At 30.5% G+C, this 26,715-nt stretch overlaps 1 protein-coding gene across 7 annotated transcripts in view; it reads left to right on the top strand.

Annotated features, from left to right (window-relative positions):
* The window catches only part of LOC129962076 (ELAV-like protein 4), a 67,875-nt gene that overhangs the window by 23,368 nt on the left and 17,792 nt on the right, over window positions 1-26,715 (top strand). For all 7 annotated transcript variants that reach the window (XM_056075792.1, XM_056075790.1, XM_056075788.1 and 4 more), the window contains one exon: window positions 10,839-11,054. In XM_056075792.1, the coding sequence (XP_055931767.1) occupies window positions 10,839-11,054 (216 nt within the window). The remainder of the gene's footprint in view (window positions 1-10,838; window positions 11,055-26,715) is intronic.

Below are 26,715 nucleotides of genomic sequence, written 5' to 3' on the forward strand. Positions count from 1 at the left end.
GATGCCTGCTTTGGCTTTCAGGATCGATAGCGAACCATCGAAAAGGCAGAGAAGCGGTTTCGATGACTCTTCACGCCAAAGAAAACTACATTAAATGGATCGCTGTTATCGAGTGCCATGCTTGGGTGGCGCTGTCGGAAAACCGCAGAAATCGAATGCTTCATTTCTAACCCATCCCGGCCCTCTCTCGAAATACGCCTTAAATCCGTCCCAATTCCCTCTCCCCCTTCCCTCTCTAGAAGCGGTGCGTAATCTCAAACCGTCCATGCATACAATTCTGCCCACCCTTGCCCTCCCCCTTCTCTTCTTCAGTATGTCCCAGAGGGAGGCAGCAGAGCCTTGTATTGAAAGTCGTGTCAATATCAGTATCTATGAAGTTCTCCTGAAAGCCTTCATTCAAATATCCCATCGTCTTGGATATCCCATAGGTAAACAAGCAAAGACATAACCTATTGGGGGAAGAACTACGCGTAAATATTTTCTCGACGTATTATTCCCGAATCTGTTTCGATTTCGATCTCTCCCTCGCAAAGGTTCATCGGATATTGGTTCTGGTAACTGTTCAGCAGTTAACTTTACTTTTACTGGCGAATTTTCTGACGCTAATTTGGCTTCGAATAGATTCCGGTTATTTTCGAATCTTTTCGCTTCATTTAAGTACTAGGAGTCGTTATTCGAGATGTTTATTTTGATGTTAATCTGAGGAGGAATTTTTTTTTATTGTATCGTTTGTCATTTATCATTCTCGGATATATTTAAATAGCTATTTCCCATTTACATAAAATAAAAATGATCCTATATCATCTTTGTAATTGAATCGAAAATTTAAATGCTCTTAAATTTGTGTATCGGTGCATAATGATCGAATATCCGTAATTCTTTACTGGTTAATGAAGAATATTGAACTATTGAAGCATACTAAAATTGTAAAAAAGAACTCATTTATTTAAATGATCTTTCTGAAATCTTTTCGTGCTTAAAAAAAAAAAAGACCCGAAAAGCAATAAATTTTTCTGTATTCAATTATCGTTATTATTGAAAGTAAAATCTTTATAAAGCTCGAACTGTGCTTGTCTCTTTACGAATTGACAAATCAGAGAATATATAAATTTAAACGAATATGGTGCCACTATCGTTTATTAATAACGCATTCATCCTTATTTTACTAGTTTTATTACATTTGGTGTCTATTTGTTTGATCATTCATGAATGTTTAATGAAGATAAATATTTATTTAAATTAAGTGAAATTCTTTAAATTTCTAAAATTGCGAAATGCGAATAAAAACAGTTGTTTTTGTTTATTTTCCTTAAGCAATAAATATATATCTTCTGTCGATAAATTGATCAGCATATGAATCTTTAATTATTAGACTGATAATTCAATCAATAAGATTAACTTTTTATTTTTTTAAATAAAATTCTCTTATTCGAATAAGATCAAGCGTTTCTTCTTCGTAAACAAAACAATAGGCCATCACTTATTTCTAGATGTTGAAAATATTTTGGTACTTTAAAAATTAAAAGAAACTTCAGTTTAATAGTATAAATCTTTTCTTTCCTTCTTAATGGATGAATTTCTTACATTTTATATTAAATCCTTAAGATTTCTTTTTTAGCAAAATGAAAGATTTTGGAGTAATTATTTTAGATTGCTGAATCTCCAACAGCGAAAGCACCAAGCTAGTTTTTTTCAAATGTAAATGTCATCAATATCATGGGAAGTCTGTCAAATATGAAGCCACTCTTTATTATAAACTTCTAACAATAACTTAATTGAAAAAATTAAGAAATTGGGAATGAGCCAACATTTAACATAAGCTTCTGGATTCTTCCATGCCTATTAAGCGGGTTGATTTATTCAGTCTACAAATCATTTGTAGAGTTTATTCGTAGTGAAGCGTATTATCAAACTCGTCAAAAGCACTGTTTTTCCAAAAATTTAAAAGTTGTAGCCAAAGTGTTTATTTGCATAAAAATTTAATACTCAAGAGATGGAAAAGGGTGATATCGAAATTGTGCGAATTTTTTACATGAAAAAATGCTTTTGGTTTTCATCCTATTCACGAGTCTTACATTATACATTTCTTTCACAATTTTTGCTTCATCGAAGGAATAAATTGGATTTGTTTAAATTTAATGTCTTTAGAAATGGGGTGTGGGTAAAAATAATATATTTTAATATTTTAAAAAAGCCGATTATTTGTCTTAATTTTTTGAAATAAAAGTACTGATATTTCTAATACCTCCAATGTACTAATAAGCAAGTTTCTTTTCCAGAATTTTTCCTCGTCAGGCTCTTTGAATTTGAACTGTATTGCAGTTATGTAGGAATTACTGCAATCGTATTTTTCTGAGCTATGAAAATATCTAAATTTAACTGAAAAGTCAGAATAATTACAAATAGCTTCAAATTTCAAATTATTTTAAATTTAGTTATTTGAATGTAAATCAAGAGAAGGCTTTAAAATTCCAGTTTTTGAATTTATTGGAAGGTGTCCTCGTTTTAAATATAAAATAGAACCAATATACAATCAGCTGCAGATTATTAACAATCTTTTATAAATTTCAGACGATCTTATTTAGCCAGTTTGATTTTTATCTAGCATTTCTCGTATTAAGTTAATAAACTATCTGAATCGAAATCTAAAAAAGTATTGGCTTATGGCTGTGCTTCATAACCATGATTTAAATATAACCGTTCTTCTCAGAAAATTTTCTATAATTAACCCATTAACGCCCAGCAACTTGTAGGGCAATTGTGTATTTGCTTTGTCTAAGAAATGTTTTTCCAACTTCTGAGCGACATTCAACTGACATACGGTGACCCACTAATGAGACTTAGAAGTCGAAATGGTTTATTCTACTTTTTCATTTCTTTATTTGGTTTCATTTTCGAAGTTAATAAAATGTGTTAAAAAAAAAAAAACTTTATTTTATTTCACCTTTTTTAAACAAATTTCAGTTATCTTTAAATTTTTTAAATGCCTTTTTATTGATTTTTTTGGGGGAAAAATTGTAATTAAAATCGGTTTTTAAAAATTCAATTATTGTTAGTGTTTTCAAGATAATTTAAGATCTACTGAAATCAATGCTTTTAATTAAGTTGGGCGTGAAAACTTAAAAGTTCCACAATGAAATTTAAAGCTTTTTATTAATTATGAAACGTTATTCTATTTTATCTAGAAAAATAATCTAAATGGCAAAAAATTATGAAAAAAGCTGCTATAAGTGGTTAGCTGATGGTCAGATATTAATACAAAAAAAAAAAAAAAACCATGCCAATTAAAAGTGCGGTTTTTGGCTGTCAGAAATTTCCCTAATTTATAAACTTTGATTAAGCTGTACTGATTTCAGTTTATCGTATGAAGCATTATTTCTAATCATGAAAGTTAATGCATCGTAATTTTCTTTAATTGCCAGTTTTCAAGCATCATAATAAAGACCAAATACTGTGATAACAATTTGATTTAGTAATAAAATTCTAGCGCCAAAGTAGAATGAAAAAGAAAGATCAATATGCGTCGAATTTTAAGGCACTGGCCTCTTTTCCAACTTCCATTTTAACTGCAGAATAATTTGAACTTCTGCCATCAAGTGTTGCAGTCAACTAACTCTTCAGCGAATCCAAATCAGCCAAATTAGTTTCTATTGTATATGATTATATATGTGCTAATTACTGTATTACACTGGAAACAACTTTGGCTCTAGCACGTGCCAGAACATTGTGTTGGGAGAGTTGTCCGCTTTAGTCTTTTCCCGCGTTGCCTTCCGTTCCATATTGGCTGACATGGCGATCGGTTACCATGGAAACAGATTCTGCATCTATCTCAAATTGGACATCGACCGGGTTCAATTGGGGAAAGGGAAGCTCCTGAGAGCAGGGAAATTATTCAATTTTTTCCCCCCTTTCTCCAGGCTATTTTCGATTTTTAAAGAAACGCCTACTGATTTAAGTTTGGACGTTTGAATGGGGGAAAAGTTTTTGGCGCTTTTAAATTCAGATGTCCAAAAGTTTTCGTTGGTTTAGGCAGGTTATGCGCGTAGTTCGTTTGTATATATTCGCAGATCCATGATTTTCGGATATGGTATGAAATTTTTTTCAGACTATTGATTTAAATATCTTGAGCAGAACTAAACATTCTAACAATTTATGAAAGAAACGAAAAACGTAATCCATCTTGATAATTTAAGTTACTTGAGAGCCGACAAGTATTTATGAAACTATTTTTTTTTTATTAAAATATACCCACAAAAACTGCTAAACGACTTTTAATCATTGCAATCATTGTTTTATATCATCAAAGGTCATGCCAATCTGTGTTTTATTTAGTCGCCAAACTTAAGACTTCATTTTAAATTGATCTCTTTTAAATTCATATTAAGTGAATAAAAAAAAGTGATCAAATATACAGAACCTGATAACAATGAGGAAACGGACTGAAAGTTTATTTTATGTAATGCTGCTATTTTTTCTGAAATCTGAAAAAAAAAAAAAATGTAAATTTGAGATTTTAATTTATTTAAATTTTTCTACTTTTGCATCAGTCTTCTGTATATGCTCAGCAAGCAGTGGCGTTGCTACCAGACTTCGAACTAAATTTTAAGTGCTGGATGGCGATATTGGGAAAATGCTTATTTTATTTTTCAATTAAGAGCAACATGCACAAAGTTGATTTTTTTCCCCCTGAGTTATTAATACTAGGCATTTGTAGTTAACACTGATGCATAAATTGAAATTTAAGATAAGCTTAATCGGATGGGAAAAAAAATTTCGAGTAAGAATACTTCAGCAGTTTCTGAAATACTTCAATTTTGCCTGAATTGACAGGTACTCGAATTTCTGATATTTACTATGAAAGGAACGACTCGTTTATTTCTTGAAGGAAATGAAACTTCTTAAAGCTAATAGATTTAGAAAATTTCATAGTTTGAAATGGTCCAAATATCCATTAACAGAACCAGAGCTGAACTTTTGATAAGAGATGCAAATGCAAATGTGCATGCATTCCATGCGGTGTCGTATCTAGCTTGTAATACAATTACAAAGTAACTGGTCAAAACAATAGACCAGTATATAGTTGTTAAACAGGTTTTAATGACTATATTGGAAAATAATAAATTCTCAAATTTCGAGTGCAAAATTATACTTTTAGATTAATTCAATGTTTGAGTTTTTTTTTCACGGAGAGTTGTGTTACTTCAAATATAAATGCCAAAATTATCTCGTGCCACATTTTTTTCTTCGCCTGAGCAGGACATTGTATGACACATTTTATTAGTTAGTGAATTAAACTGAATTGTATTTAAGTTAAATGGGAATATTTTGAATTCAGTGATTACTGTTTAAGTTGCTAATTAATTTACTACAGTCGCTTATAAAAAAATTTTAAAGAATCCAAATGCCAATAGACAAGCCTAGTGTTATGTGCAAATTAAACCACCGATTTTCATCAGTGCCGGGCGATAACAGTAAATGATTAGATAACATCTAATAAAGGAAACTGTATGGCCAAATTTAAATTAATATTTGCATACACTCATTGAAGGGCTGTTCTATTAACATCCTTAACGTCTCATTTTGAAGAATCTTCAACTTGGAAAATCCTTTGGTTTAAATTTCTTACAATCCGAGAATAGAATGCCTTTAGGTGCAAAATTCAAACTTGCTCCAAATAATGCAAAAACACTTTTGTGGTTCTTGTCTTTAAAATTTTTTGATTTTACTTAAAAGCATAAAATTTTGATCACTTCTCTAAGGAGTGACAAATAAGCCGTTATTTACTATGAGTTCAATATACAGTTTATAACGATTTTCGTTCCATATTTGGTTTTTAAATTGACCTCAATATTCTGAATCAATTGAACTTTAATTTGCGAGGTGGAAGCTGCTTAAATCTCAATTCAAAGATGTTAAATACGCGTTCCCACAGAAATAGAATACTATAACTCATCGGACATTGTTCCTACAAAGTCTGGAGATGCTTTCAAAAGATACTTTTTTGCCAAATTAAATATTTTTGTGTCGGAAGTTATGAAATTCGAATTTTAGAAAACTCCTTTATCTTTTGACATGGTTTTATTCAATTTTTAATTTTCGGTATTTTGCAAAACACGTGGCCTGCTATTCGTTATTTGCAGATATTTCAGATATTTTCTAAACAATAGCGTGGCTGGATTATTGACCAGCACTATTTTAAAAAGGCAAAAAGAGGCGGTATGTGGCCTCACGCTACGTCCGAAAATGGATTTAAAAAGGAAAAGGGTGCAGGAGAGGAGTTAATCGAGAAGCGGAGTAGGAACATCGATCGCCATAGGAAATAATGAAGCATACATACCTCCCCGTTGCTGTTCCGAATTCTTTTTATTTGTTGGCAGTAGTTACAAACGTAGAGGTAGAAAAACCATTTTGTTCCCTTTTGGTCTTTGTTTGGTAGAGATTGAGAAGGGAGGGGTATTGGAGGATGTCTGAATTAAGTTCCCTTTTGGAATGGAACTCGGATTTTTTCTTCCGTCTAACAAGACTTCCAAAAGCTGCCTGGCCAATGGAAAATGATCAAATAGATTCCGTGACTTGCAGGAAGAATGCTCCGGGATTTTGTGGCGATGTTGTCTTGAACCTGTAATTGTAGAAAATTTTCTCTTATAAATTGGGTTTCCTATAAGTGCATCAATGGCTCAGTGGATAGGATGTGGAGGGCAATATTTTCTTTTGATTTCACAGTAATTGCATCAAGATGGTTTTGTTAGAAATGAAACGGTTTTTCTCAATGTATCAAACTATATATTTCGAAGACAACTTCTGTCTCCATTTGAATGGTAACTAAAGAAATTTGTTAAATACTTTAAACTAGACTTAAAGAACTTTTGAAAGAATCGTACTTGTATCGAAAATCCAATGTATTATAAAACAGCCATAGTGCTTGCTTTAAAATGTCACGTACAGCATATACAAAATAAACCGAGTTCGATGCACTAATTACCTTGATTAAGTGATGCAACTGAGACAACCTATTCATCGAAATATTCTTGCATGTGATGATAAATCAGGATATTAAGTTATCTTACCAGAAAAAGTAGCTTTTTATGTCTTGGTTAATATTTAACAAACACAGTTGATAAAGCATTTCGAAAAGATGACCAAGGGAAAGTTCTTTAAAGAGAAAAATTTCTCTTCCGTATTGCGTATCGATTTTTCCTTTCTCCCACTGGCATTCTTAAGCGAGAAAAATACAGTTGTTTCAGTTGAAGTATTTTTAGTTCAAAAATAAACATTCTAATCTTATGAAATTCTGTTGCCTTTCATCTTATACATTTGACTAAATTCATTGCTTGCTTTACTGAAACAAATATTTTAGACCAGTTTAATTCTCAATGTTTTCTATCTTTACAAGAAAATTTAAGCGTGATTTATTGGCATATATTTGAATTTTTAACATTTCTTCATGATTCTACATTGAATCTTTTACTTTTCGGATACTAAGCTGAAGATAAATTTATAGCGGGAAGCGAGAATTTTTCTTAAAAAAAAATGCACAATAATGCACTTTTCAATAATTTCGAATAGATATTACAGCTTCCAAAAATTCAAACAGTTGATTAGCTTGCTGGCAATCTGAAATTCTGACATATTTTGTTCTCAGAATTTTAAAACAAGCTGGTTCGCTTTGTTCCATTTGCAAGATCTAGCTTTAGATGCTCTTTAAATATTAAAGAATTTTGAATTTTGGTCTATTGCCATTTCCGTAAAGGGTTTGTCTAAGCTTGTAAATCTATAATAAGTCACTCTTTGTAAGTTATTCAGGAAACAGCCTGGAGAAACTTCAATGTAGGATTCAAATTGTCTGAAATTTCTAAGCCCGCAATGACCTGGTGAAAAAAAATATCCTTTCTGGTACAAGAGTTCCACGTTCGAAACTCGATTCCATTTAAGGTATGTCATGTATGCGGCCCTGGTGCATATTAATTCCTACGTCGTGAACTAAACGTTCTCTAAGTTGGCGGTTCCTCGTTGGTGTGGTGTAAACGTAGAAACTAGCTAGGGCGTTATTCTTGTCATCTGATTAGGTGTGAAAAGTAATAAATGCCAAAATGGCTTTCTTCCAAACCGAACGTTGCTAACACTTCTCTGGAATTTTTTAAAATTGGAAGTGATATGTATCTTACAACAGCAGTTAGTATATCGAAAGTACAACATCTGCTGGCTCATGTTTTTATTTCTCAGGCAGGGAAGAATCTCCCCATTTAATAACGTATTTCCAATGTCTGTTGATAATAATTTAGTGTTTTATAAAAAGGTTCATTATTTCGTCTCTTGTATAGTTTATTGTATTTTATTATCCGTAATGTCAATTTGAGTAAATTCTTGAAAATACGTAAGCTCTCTTGCATGCTTCCATTTCATACAATTGATTCCTAATATAGAAAAACAATTTGCTTTTATATCATACATGATTCAAACAAAAAGACAAAGACAAAAGTATAACTACATATCAGACATATTTCAGTCTTGTTGTTTGCATATATATATATATATATGCAAACTTTTGCTTTAAAAATAGGATCGAAAATTTAGCCAAAGAATGTTGAGCAGAAAATAAACAGTTATAGCCTAAAAGAATATTTTATTTACTTATTCAGTTTTAAAATAACCAAAGATTATGAAATTCAGGTCAGAAAATGCACTATTCCATTTAAACAGTGAAACTACTACCATCAATCATGTTAAATATCAAATTCTTCCGAACAGCAATGGAAACTTCAACTATTATGAAAGTAAAAATCTAATTTTCTGTTAAGAAGCTTTAGACCGAGTTTCGGTATTTGTCACTAAACAGAGTAGAAACAAATGTTCCTATGTTGTAATGCAATTATTTTTAACTTGACATGTGCCGGAGTTATGAAGCTCCTGTATTGATTTTGTAATTAGTCTGATTCATCATATTTGATATCCGTGCAGCTAGGAAAGAGTAATTTTAAAACGTCCAAACAATGAGTTCTATTGCAATTGCGTTATTTCAGGGAAACAATAGTGGGTTTGGAATAGATTAACTATTTAGATTCGAATTTGAGCTTTAAATTTATCTTGCATGAATTTTCGTTAACCTTCGTAAAAAAAAAAAAATGGGATTACGCGTAGGGGCATTTAGAAAAGTAACTAGAACTCAGCAAAACATGTTTTCTAAAAAATATGTTTAAGTTTGGAAAAAATAAAAAAATGCTTTAGTTTGGAAATCTTTGAGAGAAATATGGACATTTAAAAATGAAGTCTTAATCTATCCGAATACATTTCTTCATTCTGTTTTCTGTTTCGCTAGTGGTTATTTCTCATTTATTTTTAAAGGCATTTCATTAAATCATACAGAATCATGCCAGCATCTCTGAACATTTTGTCTAGAGAAGTGAAAATCCTGTCTAAAATATTGATTGTTAGATAATTGGCTCTATATATCTATAGTGTCAGATGAAATTTTGAATTCAGTGAAGATTTAAGCTGCATTAAGCACCACACAAATCGCTTACTTTGCGTTTCAATATGCATGCATATATGGAATTAAAAGATGAGGTGCATCTCGAAAGGGTTATTTTAAGCAATCATTTATTTTCACATTTATCTAGAATTGAAAAGCTCAGAAAGGTTGATTAAAGAAAACGCATCAAATGAGAACTGGCTTCTCAGGATTGCAATATAATTAGACAAACCAGCATTTTTAAAAATGACCGCCATAAAGTTTTAACTAGGAACAGGTAGTGGACTATATTAAAATTCGAAATAGTCCTACAGTCAAAATTATTGTAGGCTATTACGAAGAAGTAAATTTTATTTAGTACGTTTATTTTGTCGGTCACATATCCTTAGTGAAAAAGAGAATGGATTTTTTGCTTCAATGCCAATGTCATACTCGTGCATCGAAATGCATAATTTTAAGAACAAATTAGTTCGGCACACTTCAGTCTCGGGTGTCCTTTCCATTTTAATAAGGACGAGTTTCAAATCTCCGAAATAGTATATAATGAGTTTAAACTCTCGGTTCAAGAGATTAAAACAAATTTCAATAGCAGGGATTAATTAGAAAAGAAACTTGTTAGTTTCTAAAGCAATTTTAAAGTGGAGGGGGGATTTTTCAAGTTTCATATCGCAGCTTTACCTGGCCATTTCTTAATGTAAAAAGTTTCGGGATTCCGAATATAAACAAGTTGGGTATTAAAAAATGAAAGCAAAATTGTTCATAATGCTTCATAAGATACTTTATATTCTTTTTGAAACTTTTTTTGGTAAACTTTCAAAATGGACTGACATATTCGATGCTTAAGGTGATCCATTTGATCTTCAGCCAATAATGTAAAGCTTAATCCAGCTTTTTGCCAAAAAACATGCATATTAATGTTTTCTAATAAAATATTTTTATAAATAATATGGTATAAATCGTAGAACATGTATTTTAAAGATTATTTTCGCAAGTTGATTTTCGTTCCTTTTTAAATTATGGCAATTCTTCGTTATAAGATTACATGACTGGATATATGGATCAATTACTCTTCATGACTGCATTTAATTTCATGTGTTATCACTCTAATTTGATTTTGGTTTCGTGTTAAAATTGTTTTTTAAAAAAAATATTACAAAATATGAATTTTTACTTAAAAAACTTAAGATTATTAAAAATAAAATTAGTTAAATTAACTTTTAAGTTAAAAATAATTTCATGCATATTGGCGTGAAAGTGTTTTCTTGATTGACTTCCAAGCGCCTGTAAGTTAATTTTCCATTAATTATTTTGGAGGCGTGATAAGAAATTGCACCAATTAATCTTTATTAATTTGTTCTTTATTTTTCAGTGGTTCAAATGAATGGTATGGACACGTCCCCAGTCTCATCGCAGCAAAATGGGAGTCTGCACAACTCCGTGCAGACCGGAACTTCGACAGAGGATTCCAAAACCAACCTGATAGTAAACTATCTGCCTCAGACCATGACTCAAGAAGAGATCAGGTCTCTCTTTTCATCCATAGGAGAAGTGGAATCCTGCAAATTAATCAGAGATAAAGTCACAGGTAAGCGCAGTTCTTTGACCCCCTACTTTAGAGAATGAATGAAAGTCTTAATTGACTGCTGTTCAACGACGAATGGAATTCGCAGTATCTGTATTTAACTTCATTTTATAAAAAAATACTTCTTTGTTTTGATATAAAATTTATTAACAGTTTTCAAAAAACAAAAAATAAAGAGGCTAAAAAATTTTGAAAATACTACCAGTTTTCATATTTTTTTGCAGAGTTCGGTTGAGTTTCTTTAAGGTAGATACTAAATTCCTTTGTAGAATTATAAAACAAGATATGGTTATGTTCGAATTGTTTTGGGTGCTTTACGATACATTGAAGACTTTTCTGTTTCAGAAAGAGCAAATTTTGGTCTTGATTTGCAAACTTTCACTTAATATATTAAACTTGGCCATATGGATTGTTGTAAAATATCTTAACAGTGCAAAATGTTCTCAAATTTTAGTTTTCCAATTTTTTCATTACAATTAAAGCTTTAATGATAATTTTTCAAAGTAAAGATCAAAACTGTGTAGTAATAAAACAGGCTTCTAGTGAATTCTGAAAAGTAAAGCATTTAATGAAACCAAAAGTATTAGCTTTGGCCCTTAAGCTTATATTAATTCAGTCTTGAGATGCATTGTGACAAAACGAATAACCTTGTGCATCAATATATTTGTTGCAAAATCGTATAACTAAAAAATTGGAATAGATGAGCGTACAGATTATATATGTTGCGGTCAATGTTATAACCGTTTATTAATAAATGTGATTAGAATAAATAAGATCAATTACATTAAATGTAAAATGCATTCAAGTAATTTGACATCTTTCGAGTTTAAAGCATGTTATGAATGACCAAAGTTTTATGTATTTTTTCGGGTGAATTCAACGATTGTCTGAAGTTTAACCCAAGTATTCCGAAAAATTATTTGCTGAATAATTATCCCCCCCCCCAAAAATAGACTAGTTTGTTGTACCAAAAAATTAAACCTTTAATAAAACATAATTTTTTAGGTTTTTTTTCAGAGAAATTAATGTATTTTCTTGCCACTCTTAATGTTTTATTAATTGAAATTAAAATATCAAAGATGTATCGTTTTGAATTATATCAGAGGAGAGACATTGGCACAAATGGTCAAATCCATTAACACTATTGAAAAAAGCGTCAAGAAAATGGGGTTTTAGGCATTTTTTTTTAAATATATTAATTGCTTTAATAAGTATATTTTAAATGTTTCAAAAACTGTTGTAATTCATTTCACTAACGTTAGGAAAAAAACGCACTGATGTACTGAACAGGCTTGGAAGATTTTATTCATAACTTTAAGTATGAGCTTTTACGTGTATATATTCGTGAATTTCAAATAAAACTCAAACCAGAAAATACCGGAATTGTAACGCCTTTTTTTCTTGCGAGAGGTAACGAGGATTTTATATAATGGTTTAAATGTCTAGATCAAATCAGAGCTGAATCAATTCAAAACTTTGCCAGAATTAAGTATGCTACGATTAATCGCTGGTATTATTAGTAATAACTTGGAATTACATTGACCGTAACATATGCATATTTACTTCTAAATGGTCATCATTAAAAAGTATCATTCTTTTTAATATTTTTAGAATCCAGATATATTTTATATGCGATATCATCGTAAACAATGACAGATTCTAACTACTCCAATTTAATGAAAAGAGAACGAATCGGCTTTAATTTTTTTAATCTAATTTCCTGTAGAAGTATACGAGGTTTAAAGACTCAAACACGAATTAGTGGATTGAATTTGGAGTCGACTTTTCTTGCAATATGAATACTTTCATTAATCTTAGATTTCTAAAAGCGAATCTTTGGGGAAGGGGGCATTTTTTCGAATTCCCATCTGGACGAGAAATAAAAGCAGACATCAATTTTCGATGTAAACAATGCGCTATAGAGGTTGAATGTATGAGATTGTTTTCACGAAGTTGAACAAATGCTCACTTCAAGTAAACAGAAGCCATAGTCCTTTACTAATCCATTAGGGCGAGGCCCGGGTGTTCCTTTCAACATATCTGAAATTGTGACAGCTGATGGTAGCTTCCCGTTAGACCATGTTCTCTGTATATATACTTTATATTGTGTTGCGAGGTAACAGCTGGTTGACCTTTGCTCCCCCATTGCTAATCCCTCCCCCGTCCAACGCTCTTAGCGTTATTGGATAAGCCAAGCAACGAGTTGTAACGGACCCATCTGTTGTCTGCGCTTGCGTGCTGCTTTGAAACAAAGTCTGGAAATGTAAATAAATTGCTTAATTCACTACACAGAAGCAAATATTCCGGCACGCATTTTTCAAATTTGTGTGTGAAAGCTTGTGGAGGATTTCCTGTCTAGCCGAGTAATAGATTTTGACGCATAGAAAAGAAAAATACGAATTTAGTATTCATAATGTAAAAAATTTTTTTGCCATTAACGTTATAAGCATAATTATGCAGAATGCCACTGGATGAAAATAATGAATAAAAAAATTTGATTAAATATGCATGTTGAGTTTTTTCTATTTCATTGAACAAATGGACTACGATTGAATTTAAGTAATCTTTTTAAACATTGATTTCTTAAATTTTGTATTGAGGTGAAGGAACGTTAAAAATGTTATATCAATACATTTTCATTGTATCATGAACCAGTAGAATTAAAATTTCCACTCGATCAACAAAAACAAAATTCTGGAAAGGAAATCTTGCCATGGAAACCTTCAAATAAAAATGTTTATGGACTTCAAATATTGGTTCTTTTTACTTTTGATCAAAGATTGATTTTACATTTAATTTAGCCATTCCATGTTTTCTTATGGGAAATGTTATTTACTGCTGCGAGAAGGAAGGTAAAATGAATATATATTTTAAATATTATACTTAGATGGATATTAAGCATATTAAACATACAAACTGATGTCTTGGAATTTGGGATAATTATTTTTAAAATTCTACAAAAGCTACACTAATAATTTCTAACTGCCAAACTTTTAGACTTGACGATTAGATTTCTGAAATGTATATAAACTGCAGAAAACCATCAATGAAATGTTGATAGGCTGTTGCAGCTTTAAACTTTTTAGATAAGTTTTCATCGGAATTACCATTTGAGACATTACATGGATATACTCAAGAACTCGAAAGGAATTTCAAAAATAAACGGATGTTAAGTTACAAATTTCAGATTACTAAATTTGAAAGCTAACTTCACTTTAAAGAACATGTGAGCTGAGAATTTTTACCAAGTAATGCAATACTGTAAAACTTAATTCCATATTAAATGAAATTTTTGGAATCGTATTAAATTTATAAAATCTGAATTATGTTCCTAGAATTTAAATTAAATCCATGCGTTAATCACAATATAGTCAAGTTTCTTCTTTCAAAAAATTAAAAAAAAAAAATGCAGTGTCGTTTTCGGGTGCGGTTTCTTCCACTTCTAATCTTTCACGATCATTGAAGAAAATTTCCAGTTTCAACTTGGGCTGTGAAAGTTATGAATATTTTATTACTTTCACTTGAGAAAACGATCGAAGAATATTTGATTTAAATATCAAAGTGCCAAGTTTCCTTTTTCTGTATTTCAAAAATATTCGAACCTGAATATTTGCTGAAGTAATGGATTTCATTCAGAGAAATTGCAATTAAACCTCGTTCCTCGATTTCTGCTAGACCAGCGTTTTTCTCCTCAGCTGTCGATGCGTTTGAAGAACGGCTCGATTTTTTTTCTAACAGTTTTTGTTCCTTTTTAATTTGATACAGATTCGTCGTCGTATTTCGCTTACTCGGTTTTCTGTACATTACTTTTGCGAATCTGTAAGAAAAGCTAGTAATTTCTAAGAACTGGCAGATGCCGTTTAAGTATCGATTCTTGTGGTAACGTTTGCTAAAACCATCTTCCGTAACTGCTGTAGATTCCAGCAGCTATTCTGAAAATATGCCAAATTTAGAAATTAATACATTTCTGTACAAAGCATATTGAAATACAGCCATAATTTCTAATTCAGGACTGCGAAAAGAAATTGAAGGGTTTCAAAAATATCGAATACTGTTTCAATGTGTTTTACTCATTTCCAGTTTTTTCATTTTACATTCCATCAAGCAGGTTTTCATTTGTACTTTGCTTCATGAATCCCGTTCCCTTCGTAACCGCTGCAAATGATTCATTTGAGCGAAAAGGGCTGAACTTCGATTATACGTCGCTTCTTTTACTGTTTTAACGATCATTTTCCTGGAACATGAGCCACTGATACCACGAATTCAGAATTACTCGGTTGATGAATTAATAGAAACCGTCTGGTAATAACTTACGAGATGAATCTGATGAATTATTAATCTTAACTTTATCAAAAAACATAAGGAACTCCACGGAAGACTCTAATTTGCTTGTCAAAATAAAATTTTATGAACTAAATGCCATTAAAAAAATATTGAATTTACTACTTGAAAACTTCGCATTTAATTCTGATTAAATAATTTCAATTCACTCCTTATTTGAATAAACATATTTCGTATAAAAAGCAAAATAGAAATAATTGGCTAATACAGGCGTGATTCTTCAGTGCTCCGATTTTTCATTAATTTAAAAATTTCACTTTTGTTTTTATACAGGATTAAACTTTAAAATTGCTTCTAAATATGTTTACATTAGTAATATTAAATTTCGAATCAATTTATTAAAACTCGGATTATTCATATTTTACATCAATCCCTTGGCGAAATAGTATTAAATTCTTAATATAATTAATGTGCTTATTAAATCTAATATCTTAGCTCAGCTTAGTTAAACATTTAATCTTTCTGGCCTAATTCTTTAAACAGTGATTTGAAAGTTAAACTTACATTTGTGGTTCATATAAATGTTAATCAGTTTTACTGCATAAGTTCCCGAACACTGAAATATCTTATTGAACATTTAAGCTGAGATTGCTTTTCATATCTGTAAGAGCTTGTTCACTCCTAAATTACGATGGTATTTTTAATTTTAACTTTCCTGTTTTAACTGCTTATAACTTTCAAATAAAATCTTCAAGTTTTCAAACTTCCGATATAATTTTTAAGAGCAACATACTGCTTTCCAAAAACATTTTTTGTAGAAAACTTTAAAAAAAATTATAAATGAATATTGCAAAAGTTGTTGTTTTCAAATAATTACATAAGGAAGGAACGAGTTTCAGGAAAAGGCCAACTTTCGTGTTTTCTTCATATGAAAGTTGTTGAGAAATTCGTATACAGAACGCATTGTAAGTAAGCGTAAAGAGTATGCAAAACTAAAATTGCTTGAATACCAACACTTACAAGCCTTTGAAAAAAATTTTCATCCGTGAGCCAAGATTTTACTTTTTATATAAATGTCATTCAAATATAAAAGTTTATATTCTTTGGCAATACAAAGTTTCTTTCAATACAGAAATGGAACTTATTTTGTTAAAAAATATAACCTGCTTAATTTTAATTGTATATAAAATTGAATTTATCCTCGCGAAGCGACATCGAATGCAAATGTCCCAACATAAGATTTAAATCGTATTTTTAGTTTACGTTGCTTCATCTTTTATTTCTTAAGGCTTTTTTTTTTTTTTTTTTCACATCTGCAAATCCGTCACGTACTCGAGTTTTGAAATTTTGTAATTATTCGTTCTCGACTTTAGGATATTTTAATTGATAACCAGGAGCTATTTTTTACAAAAATTATGTGCGAATTGATTTTAGAGAATGCGCCATCTAAAAATTTGAAATTTAGACTTCATATTGCATTTCACTAGGAATTATCAAATTTGAGAAAGGCAGAAAATGATACGTAAAAATAGTTTAAACAATTTTATTAATGAAGTGACGAGTATTCTTTTATCCAAAATCTAACTCTATAAAGTAATTAAAATTTTTAAAAAATAGAGTAGGAATTTAAGTGGAAATTGAGAAAGATAGGTTTAAGATATTTTTGAATATATATTGAAAGATGAAATACGAGTGATAAAAATTCCAATTTACTTGGAGCATTTATATCAGTATACTAGTTTTGACAGTCCATATTTTCTCTTTCGAATTTTCTATTAAAGAAAAATTAAAGCAAGAAATAAAGGATAATGTGGACGAATGAAATTTCTTACTCTAGTTCATGTTGATAATATTCCTATTATATTTGATATCATAATAGAATATTAAATATATAGACTATGTACAAATTAAAATATTTATTCTTAGAAATGTAGAATATAAATACAAAAAATTCTCCGAGGTTAAATTTTATGACTAGAATACATATATAAATTGAATCGGACTGCTTCCTTTTATGTAGCGTAATTCGCTTATTGCATTGTAGAAATTCTGGAGACAATTCTAAATAAGGTTTGAGTATTTTACATTTTTTTTATAGCCACAAAGAATCGTAAAAAAAAATCTACCGAAGATTAGAAAATAACACTTGAGAAAATGCTTTAATCGGTACATATATTTTATCAAAAATCGGGTTAAAAATCGCAAAAGCAGCAGACGCGAGAAAAATGGAAGTTTATAAGAACATGATAAAAAAAAATGGAGCCTTTTTATATATGCAAGAAATATTCTTTCTGAAGTTTATATAAATGTTAATACTTTATATATAACTTCGTTTCTAATTTCCTGTAAGTTTTCTCTGCACCTGAAATTTTAGATTATTTGGAACTCTTCATTTAAAAAAAATATTTAATATTGGAAAATTTACATTTATTAACAAGTAAATTTCTTTAAAAGAAAGCCTTTTCGTCGCATTAAAACAAACTTTTCCGAGTTGTGGTTCTTTCGAAATCAGTTGAAAAATTAATCCTACATTTTATAAGGCATAAAAAAAGTAATGTTTTTTAAAAGAAAAATCGGCAATTTCACTATTATCCTTTTCAGAAAACGAAACCAAGTTCTGTTTAATACTATACTTTCAGTTTTCTTTCCCTCGCATTGATTGTAAAATTTCAGGAATTGCTGTATTTTTTCCCACTGAAAATTCTTGTGTAAATGCCATAAATTTCTAGATGATATGAAATTTCGTGTAAATATTGAATACGATTTTAAAGAGAAATATGCACCCATTTTTTTTGTGCATATTTTAATCTTTTGTAGATTCCTTTGTTTTTTTTTAATTCGAAATAGATTAATTTTATTCATTTAAAACTTTTAATTCATCAAAGAAACATTCCAAAAAATTGTTTGCTGGTATAAAGTTGCATTCATTATATTGAGTAGTTTCTTTTTATTGCGTTATTTTCTTTATTGCGTTATTTCATTCCACAAGTATTCGGTAATTTGAGTTCCCATATCTTGTTAAGCAGACCACTTTACTTTCGAATTTGTACAATTAAGCATCGTAAGCAGCCTATTAGCTTTTTTTCGTTTTGTTTTTTCCGATTTTAAAGTTGTTAGTTCATTATTTGAATTTCTTCAGCCTATGCGTACTTTCTCCTGATTACAAAATCGAAAAGTAAACTTAATGAGTATAAAGTCATTTTCAATAAAATAAAACTGCATACAAATCAGCTTCGGAGAGTGATACATTTAATTCTTGATACACACTATAAATTTTAAAAACATTCTGCAAAAAAAAAGTCCGTATTCATTTTAAAATTTGTCCATCTTGAAAGTTTTACATGCATAGATACATTCAACAGGAATTTTCAGATTACTTGTGTCAGATTTGCAGTTAAAATTGAAATTGGTTTAAAATTCATTGGAAGTGGGAAGAAAAAGCGTTGCGCTCCAAGGCTTCGCAGTAATACATTGATCTCAACAATGTCATTGGAGAAGGGGCCTGCATTTTTTTTCTTTCCCCTCTGGTTACCTCCCAGTTTATCGTGCAGCTGGTTGCGCATGGCGCGTGCCGTATGTACGCTCTTTGATTCAGAGAGTAAATCGTGCGCTGCAAACAGATGGTGCATACGGAACAGCTGACGTTCTGGGGATGGGAAGAGGGGGAGCACAAAAAGGAAACTGCCCTCTATCTGAAAACTGGCAGCTATCGCCTTTGTTAAACGGCGTGCGAACAAGGCTGTATCGTTACACTGTAAATATATGTGGCGGTGCGTATCGTATTTTTTCTTTTCATGAAGATGGAGGGTGGGGGATTAGGATATCGGATTTGCTGTAGTTTTTTTAAGTCTTGATCACTCTTGGGAAATTGCCGTTTTAAATTTCTGGGAAGTTGCTTCTGAAAACTTTTACCAAGTTGTGTTTAGACCATGAACGATGCTTTGATATTGGAACATTGCGAGCCAGTGTTGCTACCTGCAACATTTATGCAGCCGCCGAAATTATCAAATATATATTGATTGGGAAAGTTATTTTCGAAATGTGCTGAATGGAACAAAATGCAGAAAAATAGTAATTAGAGAATTCAAATATAATTTAATAATTATTAATAAATATTGCTTTTTTGGTGAGTGGTTAAAAACCAGTATCGTTTTTTTTTTTTTTTTTTTTTGAGTTAGAATCTAGCCTAATATTTCAAGAATCCAGAGGAAATGCTATGGAATTTAGATGTCAAGATTTGTTTGAATTTCATATTAAACATCTTAACTTTCTTTTAGTATGAGAATTACAAAACATCAAGGATTCCTAGAATCTTTTAACCGTACTTCTGTCCCAATATTCACGATTATATTTAAATCGCTATTATGTAAATTCGTTAATATAAAAATAAAATCTGTGAAGATATTAACTTTTAAATAAATAAAACATAGCTACTGTTTACCTTGTCTAGTGTGTGTGCGTGTGTATTATATAAAAATATTTAACATTTTTAGAAAATACAAGTATTACTGCCCATGGTATATAGTTGAAGATATTCAGTTCTTATATTATCCATTAAAATAAATGGCTGCAACACTTGACATACTTCTGTTGCGATAAATGGTTAAACTGGCGTTCAAGTATTCACTAAATGCTAGAATCTAATAACTCCTTAATTTAAAGTTTGTTAAATTTAAATACGATTCCAACCAAAACCGATTTTAAAAAAAATAATCACTATCGACTCTTTTGTGGAGCAAGAAACTTGTTAAGCATTCCCATCCAAAGTTCTGATATTTGGAAAAAAATTTAATTGAAAAATTTTAAATTGATCTTTCTTTATGCTTATGCTTTTATGGAAATACATACTATCTGATTGAGCCTTTCAATCAATCAATCAATTGAGCCTTTCCTTATGAAGGGAAAAAATTAACATTCGAGAGCAAACCGTTTGAACCTGAAGTTTCCAAACTTGGTATGCAATTACTTTTTGAATTGTGTGTCCATTAAGGAAGGCTTTATATGAAAATGTTTATTTAAATATTTAATAAAATTAAACAATAGATACTTTCCTCAAATATTTTGGAACATATTATAATACGAACCACTTTTATAACACTTTAAAAAACAAGTATTTTGGTAATCGGTTTTATTTCTGCTAATTTATAAATTTTCATAAATCCAAAAAATATCTTGCAATATTTTTACTGTTTTAGTTACTGAATTTATAAAACACACTTCGATCATATTGACAATTGAAATCTAAAATATCATGCTTCGATGTGTTTGAATGTCCAATTTCTTTTTCAGGTTTCCATTCTTTTTTAAATGTCAAATGATTAAAATTTGTATCGTACTTCTAATCAATTTTTATTTAATGTATTTTATTTTATGTTGAGATTTGACTTAGTCTAAATTAGAAGCTAGTCTTGTTTTTTTTATGTGCATTCGGCAATTTTTTTTTTCAAATGGTACAGATTCTTTATTAGATTCAAATAGGCTTCGAAAATCTGAATCATTAAATCGCATGTGTTTTGATTTCACTTATCTGAATTCCGACTCTTATGCTTCTAAAGTACAAATTCAAAAAAGTGAAAGGTAGCATCAGACGATTTCAGAAGTGTAAAATTTAAAAATCTTAATTTCTATTGTAATGATCAGTAGGTTAGTTAAAACACACACTCGCTCTCTAAATTTTGCGATGTATACGAACAGAAGTGGAAATTGTAGCACTGGTCGGAAAAATAAACATGAATAAATCAATATTTTTCTAAAAAAATATATGAACTGCATGGATTGGCTGTTTAATTTTTTTTTCGATATTTGAAATTGTCATAACAAGGCAGAATATGTGATCAAACCATGAAGTTAATGGAATGTTTCGATAAAAATACGATAGGATTCAAAACTGACAAAAAAAAAAAAAAAAAAAAAAAGAGGGTGGTCAAAATAAATTTTTTCTTCATTGTAGTGACATAATGTCATGGAATCTTTTTATAGATAATCCCATTGCAACACAGCTGTTGCCAAGTGATATGTTAGTATGAATTTATAAATTTGCTTGCTGAAAACGGCTTCACTTGTCATATTCGTCATATATATTCAGTATTATCTCGTGTTCTCCCGCTAGTGTGGTGCCGAAGTTTGAAAAGTAATGCCGGCTTGAGTGTCACTTTATTCATATCGGTACTGTTCATAATAGCGAGATTGGTCCCAAAATGTTACTTCAAAGCGTATCGTTAATATAATCAAATTCGATACAACATGAATTAATATATAAATAACGAATTTGATATAATAGACTTCCATACGGATTGCTATTGCAATGTTTGTCAAATCCATTTTCATTTGCAACTTTTATAAATAGGATTTTAAATCCCATAATTACTAAAACTAGAAAAAATTAAATTCCCTGGAAGTTCTTAATTTCCTATATGTATTTTCCTTTTTTGTTATTTTTAAGAATCCAATTTTGGAATGGCTCTGAATTTTCTTTCAATAATAGATCCCACGACTAAATTATCAATATGTTCCTTTGGTAACATATTTTAGATAATAAAATTGAAAGAGCAGATATTTTTTAATCCAAAGTTATTTTAACTTATAATTCATATAAAAACTCTAATTTTTTTTTATTATTGAGTATTTTTAATCTATCTTTGCTATTTGCAAACAATACATTTTAGTGAATTTGTAATATTAGTTGATGCAACTTGTGAAGAAGAGCATTTAACTACGTATACGCACACTTCCGTGTGCGCCATCGTAGTCTTACTGCATACAGTTTCCAAAATTGCTTGCATAAATTATCTTAAACATTATGCAAGGTTTTTGCTGTAATAAAGCTAATTCATTAAAATAAATGTAAAGCAGGGTTAAAACAAAAATGAAAACCAACATTAAAACTTAAATGTGTTTAAAAATAATTAATCGATAAGTTTTCTAACTCAAAATAAGCAATTCATTCTAGCTTTGTGAAATGTTCTTCCTTCATTTAGTTAATTTGAGCCATAATCAAAATACGTTCTTAATCATTTAATTCAGTTTAATACATTTCATAGGATCATAATTTTTACTATCCCTTCACAAGTAATGAAAAAATGCACTTTTAACGAACCAAAATTATAGTTAAAAAAAATAACATGCACATTGACGGAGTGTGTAAGAAATAATAAAAATCTAGTATGTATTTTATATAAATAGGGTAGTAAAATTGTTTCCTTTGCAGTGGGCTCTTCTCTACCCATAATGTTCATGAACATTCAAACCAAAATTATTAGCCAAAATAGGATTGAAATAGTAATTCGCTAACAAAAAAAGTTTCATATCCAATGAACGCAAACTAAATACATGAATATTTAATTCCGGCTTGCTTTACCAACGGCGGTGGACGATTATATTAAATTTTCGGAATTATGTAAGGTAACCGATTATTAGGATTCTGGGTTGAACTCGATAATTGACTAAATTTCATTTACTGATATTTTATCATTTGAACCCAATGGTTGATATTTCTGAAAAGTTGATATTCTACTTTCCATCTGCAATTTAAATGTTAATTAGATGCAAAATGAAAATGTGATCGTAAGTATTCAACGAGTTTATATTTTCCTTAATGTAGAGATTTGTTATCCGTTACTTCTGTTATAAATTTTTCTATTAGAAATTTATTTATTCTTCACAAATATTGAATGACAATAGAATGCACTTGCTTGCGAATTTTATTGTAAACGGTTAAAATCGGTATCTTTTCGAAACGTTTCTAAATTATCAGTGAATATAGCATAATTTCAATCATTCAGTTTTCTATTTATGCTTTTCTGTAGTTATTAATTCAACATGGTTTCATCTGCATTTTATTTAATAAATTAGAGGCTTGAAATAAGTTAACTTCATGGCAAAAAAAAAAGTCTAAGAAATATCTTTTGATCTTATTTTAAGGTTGCAATAAGGGAACATTTTCAAATCCGTTAAAATTTTGATCTTTGTTAATTTCCGATTCTAATTTAAAATTTGATATTTTTGTTGAAAAAGTATTTTAACGTCGCCGAGCAGAGTGCAACACAAAACTGAAAAAAATGTGTATAATTTCTGTTTAAAAATTGAAAAATACTGCTACTACTGAGAGAGATTTTTTTCTAATTGAAAGCTAGTCGGAATATTTTATTCGAAACTTTCAAGAACCATCCAGTCACGTCTCCTCTCTATTGTTCTATCGGGAATGTAAGAATTAAATCTGTTCTTCCAATCTGTTTTAAGTATCGCTGACATGCATTCAGCCATAAAAGTTATTTGAGTTTCTCGACTTTTGACCCAAGGCAACTATTGGATATTATCGTTATGTTCCAAGTACAGCGTTGTAGATGCGTCTTAATAATCTCGGTGTGTCATAATCGGACGGTATTCTATATCCTGGCGACATTCCGGCCTCCGTAATATACAATAACCGTTAAAGTTGGTCATTTGGCGGAGTTCGTCGTGCCGCTGACTTTATCTGTAACGAGCTTTACTGCTCGGCATTCTTGAAATTGCATTACAGCAGGAAATGGCCTTGTGATTATGGCCACAGCTGACTAAAAGCATTTAAGATGCCGTTAGGAAAGCGAAAGGATGAGTCTGGATATGTCCTGACAATGAAATGTGCCTGTTTTCGTCGCCAGAATAGCTCGGAAAAGATTGCTTAGACAATGCTTTAAGGATGGGATGAGTTTCCATAATCTACGGCGTGAACCCTGTTTGATTGGACCATTGAGGAACTGGAATTGTGACATTCTTTAAAAATTCGAAACTGTATCGTATCCAAGTTCATTTGAGTTTATCCTCAGTTGTTGTGTTAATTATAGATATCTAGAATTCGGCCTGATATGTAAAGCTTGTAGATTTTTGTAAGATCCCTGTAGCTCAATAAGATGGACTTCGGTTTCCAGATTAAAGATCGGATTCCTTTAAAAGAACCGTTGTAAATGTGGATCTAATCCCCGTTAAATTTAGTGCCAGGGTTCGTTAAATATTGTCTGGCTCCCCACATCAATAGGAGAGACCGACATTCCCCTATTGATGTGGCTCGAAAGTTTAAAGATGGAATGCCAATTCATGTGTAGTCATCACTATTTGATTGCGATTCCAGATGGGACATTCACACAATTGAATCAAATCTCGATTTTTCGTAAAAATGTGGAACTGAGAACGCTTGCTTGATGTCAATATACGAGAAAAAGTACATTAATACGAAGTTGGCGTAATGTACACAATTAATTTCTGTCAGTTATACAGTTGCCGACGATTCCGCAGAAAATGAGAAGTGACGAATCTTCATGATAATGGTGATTAAAAAAAATAACAGCCTTAAGATTGTTAAAATTTTCTTGTAAACAACGGTAAAAATAACGGTACTTGTTGTATGTGCATTCTATTAGTGATGAAGGTAACCTCCATGTTACCGTTTATTTCAAGTCAAACATTGTGAAAGCGTATTATCAACCATTTATATTCATTTGCCCCATGTAGAACATACATGCAATTATCTAAATCTTTTTAAATAATTTTTTCGCTTTTTCATTTCATTAGGAATTTATCGCCCTATCTTAACGCTTTCTTTTTGTGAAATAGTGATCGAACTTAAAATATGGATAGAAATTTAAGATGTATGGTAGTGAAGTGGGAACACCGTTTACAAGTTGTATGCAGTGCAAAATATACATGGTATCCTCGAAAGTTTTTCCAATTCTATATTAACTTGAGAACAGTGAAAATTAGTGCCACAGATTTTGTTTCTAGGTATATCTTCTTGCTCTGCGTAGTGAGATCAGTTACAGATCCTCGTGGCAAATAATCGACTCTGCGTTCTCATCTTGAAACAAGATTAGGAAAATAATTGTCAAAACGTCTTCGATTTACTACGAAAAGGCATATTGAACTCAATGTTAATAACAAAACGCGCATTCCTTTTTTCAATCCTTAAGTCAAAAATGCGTTAGAAATTAGAACAATTAGCAGATAATTTTTTTTTTATTTTCTGTTTGAAATGCTCTAAGTTACAATGCACTAATCGACATTTAGTGCTTAAGTTCTTTTATCCTGTTGCCACGCGTTATTAAATCTCGTGTTTGGAATGTAGCGACAAAACAAATGTTCGTATTCTTTACATTATTTTGTTCAAGTTATCTTTCCGTGCTAAATTGGAGAAGGTTTACAATTTTGTAACTGATTTTTCCCCCTATCTTGTACTAATTTCTAAACAGGAACACGAACTCCGTTATTTGCTACTAGGTGACGATGCAACCGTCATCACTGTGTAAGCATGAACCCTTTACTATATTTAGACAGTAAGTGTGAGGCAATAATTGATGCCGTTCTCAAGTTAATGTGGAGAAGGAATTGAATGGACGTACTGTATTCATAATGAACAATTACTATTGTGCAAGTAATGTGGACATGAACACAGGTTAAAGCTTTATGTAGTACACGAGAGCTTTCAGCCTGTGATCGGTATCGGGTTCAAAATTCTTACTGCTGTTTACTAGTTGGTGTGTCATATATATAATATACACACTATTTCCGTCTTGCCTATGAAGAATACTTCAACTCTTCTTTATTAATTTCTATAAAGCTAAGTGATGCTGATAAGCATTCTGAAGCTTAAAAAAACAAACAAAAACAAAAAAACACTCTGAATTGTAATTTGATTGTTCATTCCAATTCTGTAAAAAAATGACTGATATTAGTGAATGTATTTATTTAAATATTCAAGACATATTATACATAGATTATAGCATTAATATTTGATAAAAAAGAGAGCAATTTTCAGTAAAAGCTAGACAATCTTAGCTTTATTATCAAAAAGCAAATTTAGCAATCATTCTGAGAATGTTTTATTAAGGACTTAATATTTAAACTTAATTATAAATGCCTTCTGTTAATTTTTTCACGTTAACCCAAAGAGTGCAAAGCTTAACACGAATCGGCGGAAGTCGTAAATTAAGTAAAATTGTCTAGAGTGAGCATAATGTTGGTTTTAAAGCCAATTTATTGATTTGAACAGATTCACTTTGCGAATGCGTATGTTTTAAAATTGACAGGAGAAAAATTATACATCCTTACTTCCCTTAATATTTCGATTTGGTTTCATTTCTGAAGATATTTTAATATCTTGGAAGCGCTTTGTTGATCTTCTTTGCAATCGGAATATATATTTGTATACTGTCTACTGAATTCATTCTTACACGGTTCAATTTCTTTGAAATGTGATGGAAAGGCTTTTAAATCATTACTATTTTTTCACACATATTGAAATATTTTCTTATTCTTTGTTAAAATTCAACTTATTAACTGAGAGTACCTAATCTGCATTCCTGAATGCGTAGTCTTATATAGCGTCTCAGCTCAAAGAAAGAAAGAAAGAAAA

Source organism: Argiope bruennichi, chromosome 2, assembly GCF_947563725.1.
Source record: "Argiope bruennichi chromosome 2, qqArgBrue1.1, whole genome shotgun sequence".
Lineage (NCBI taxonomy): Eukaryota > Metazoa > Arthropoda > Arachnida > Araneae > Araneidae > Argiope > Argiope bruennichi.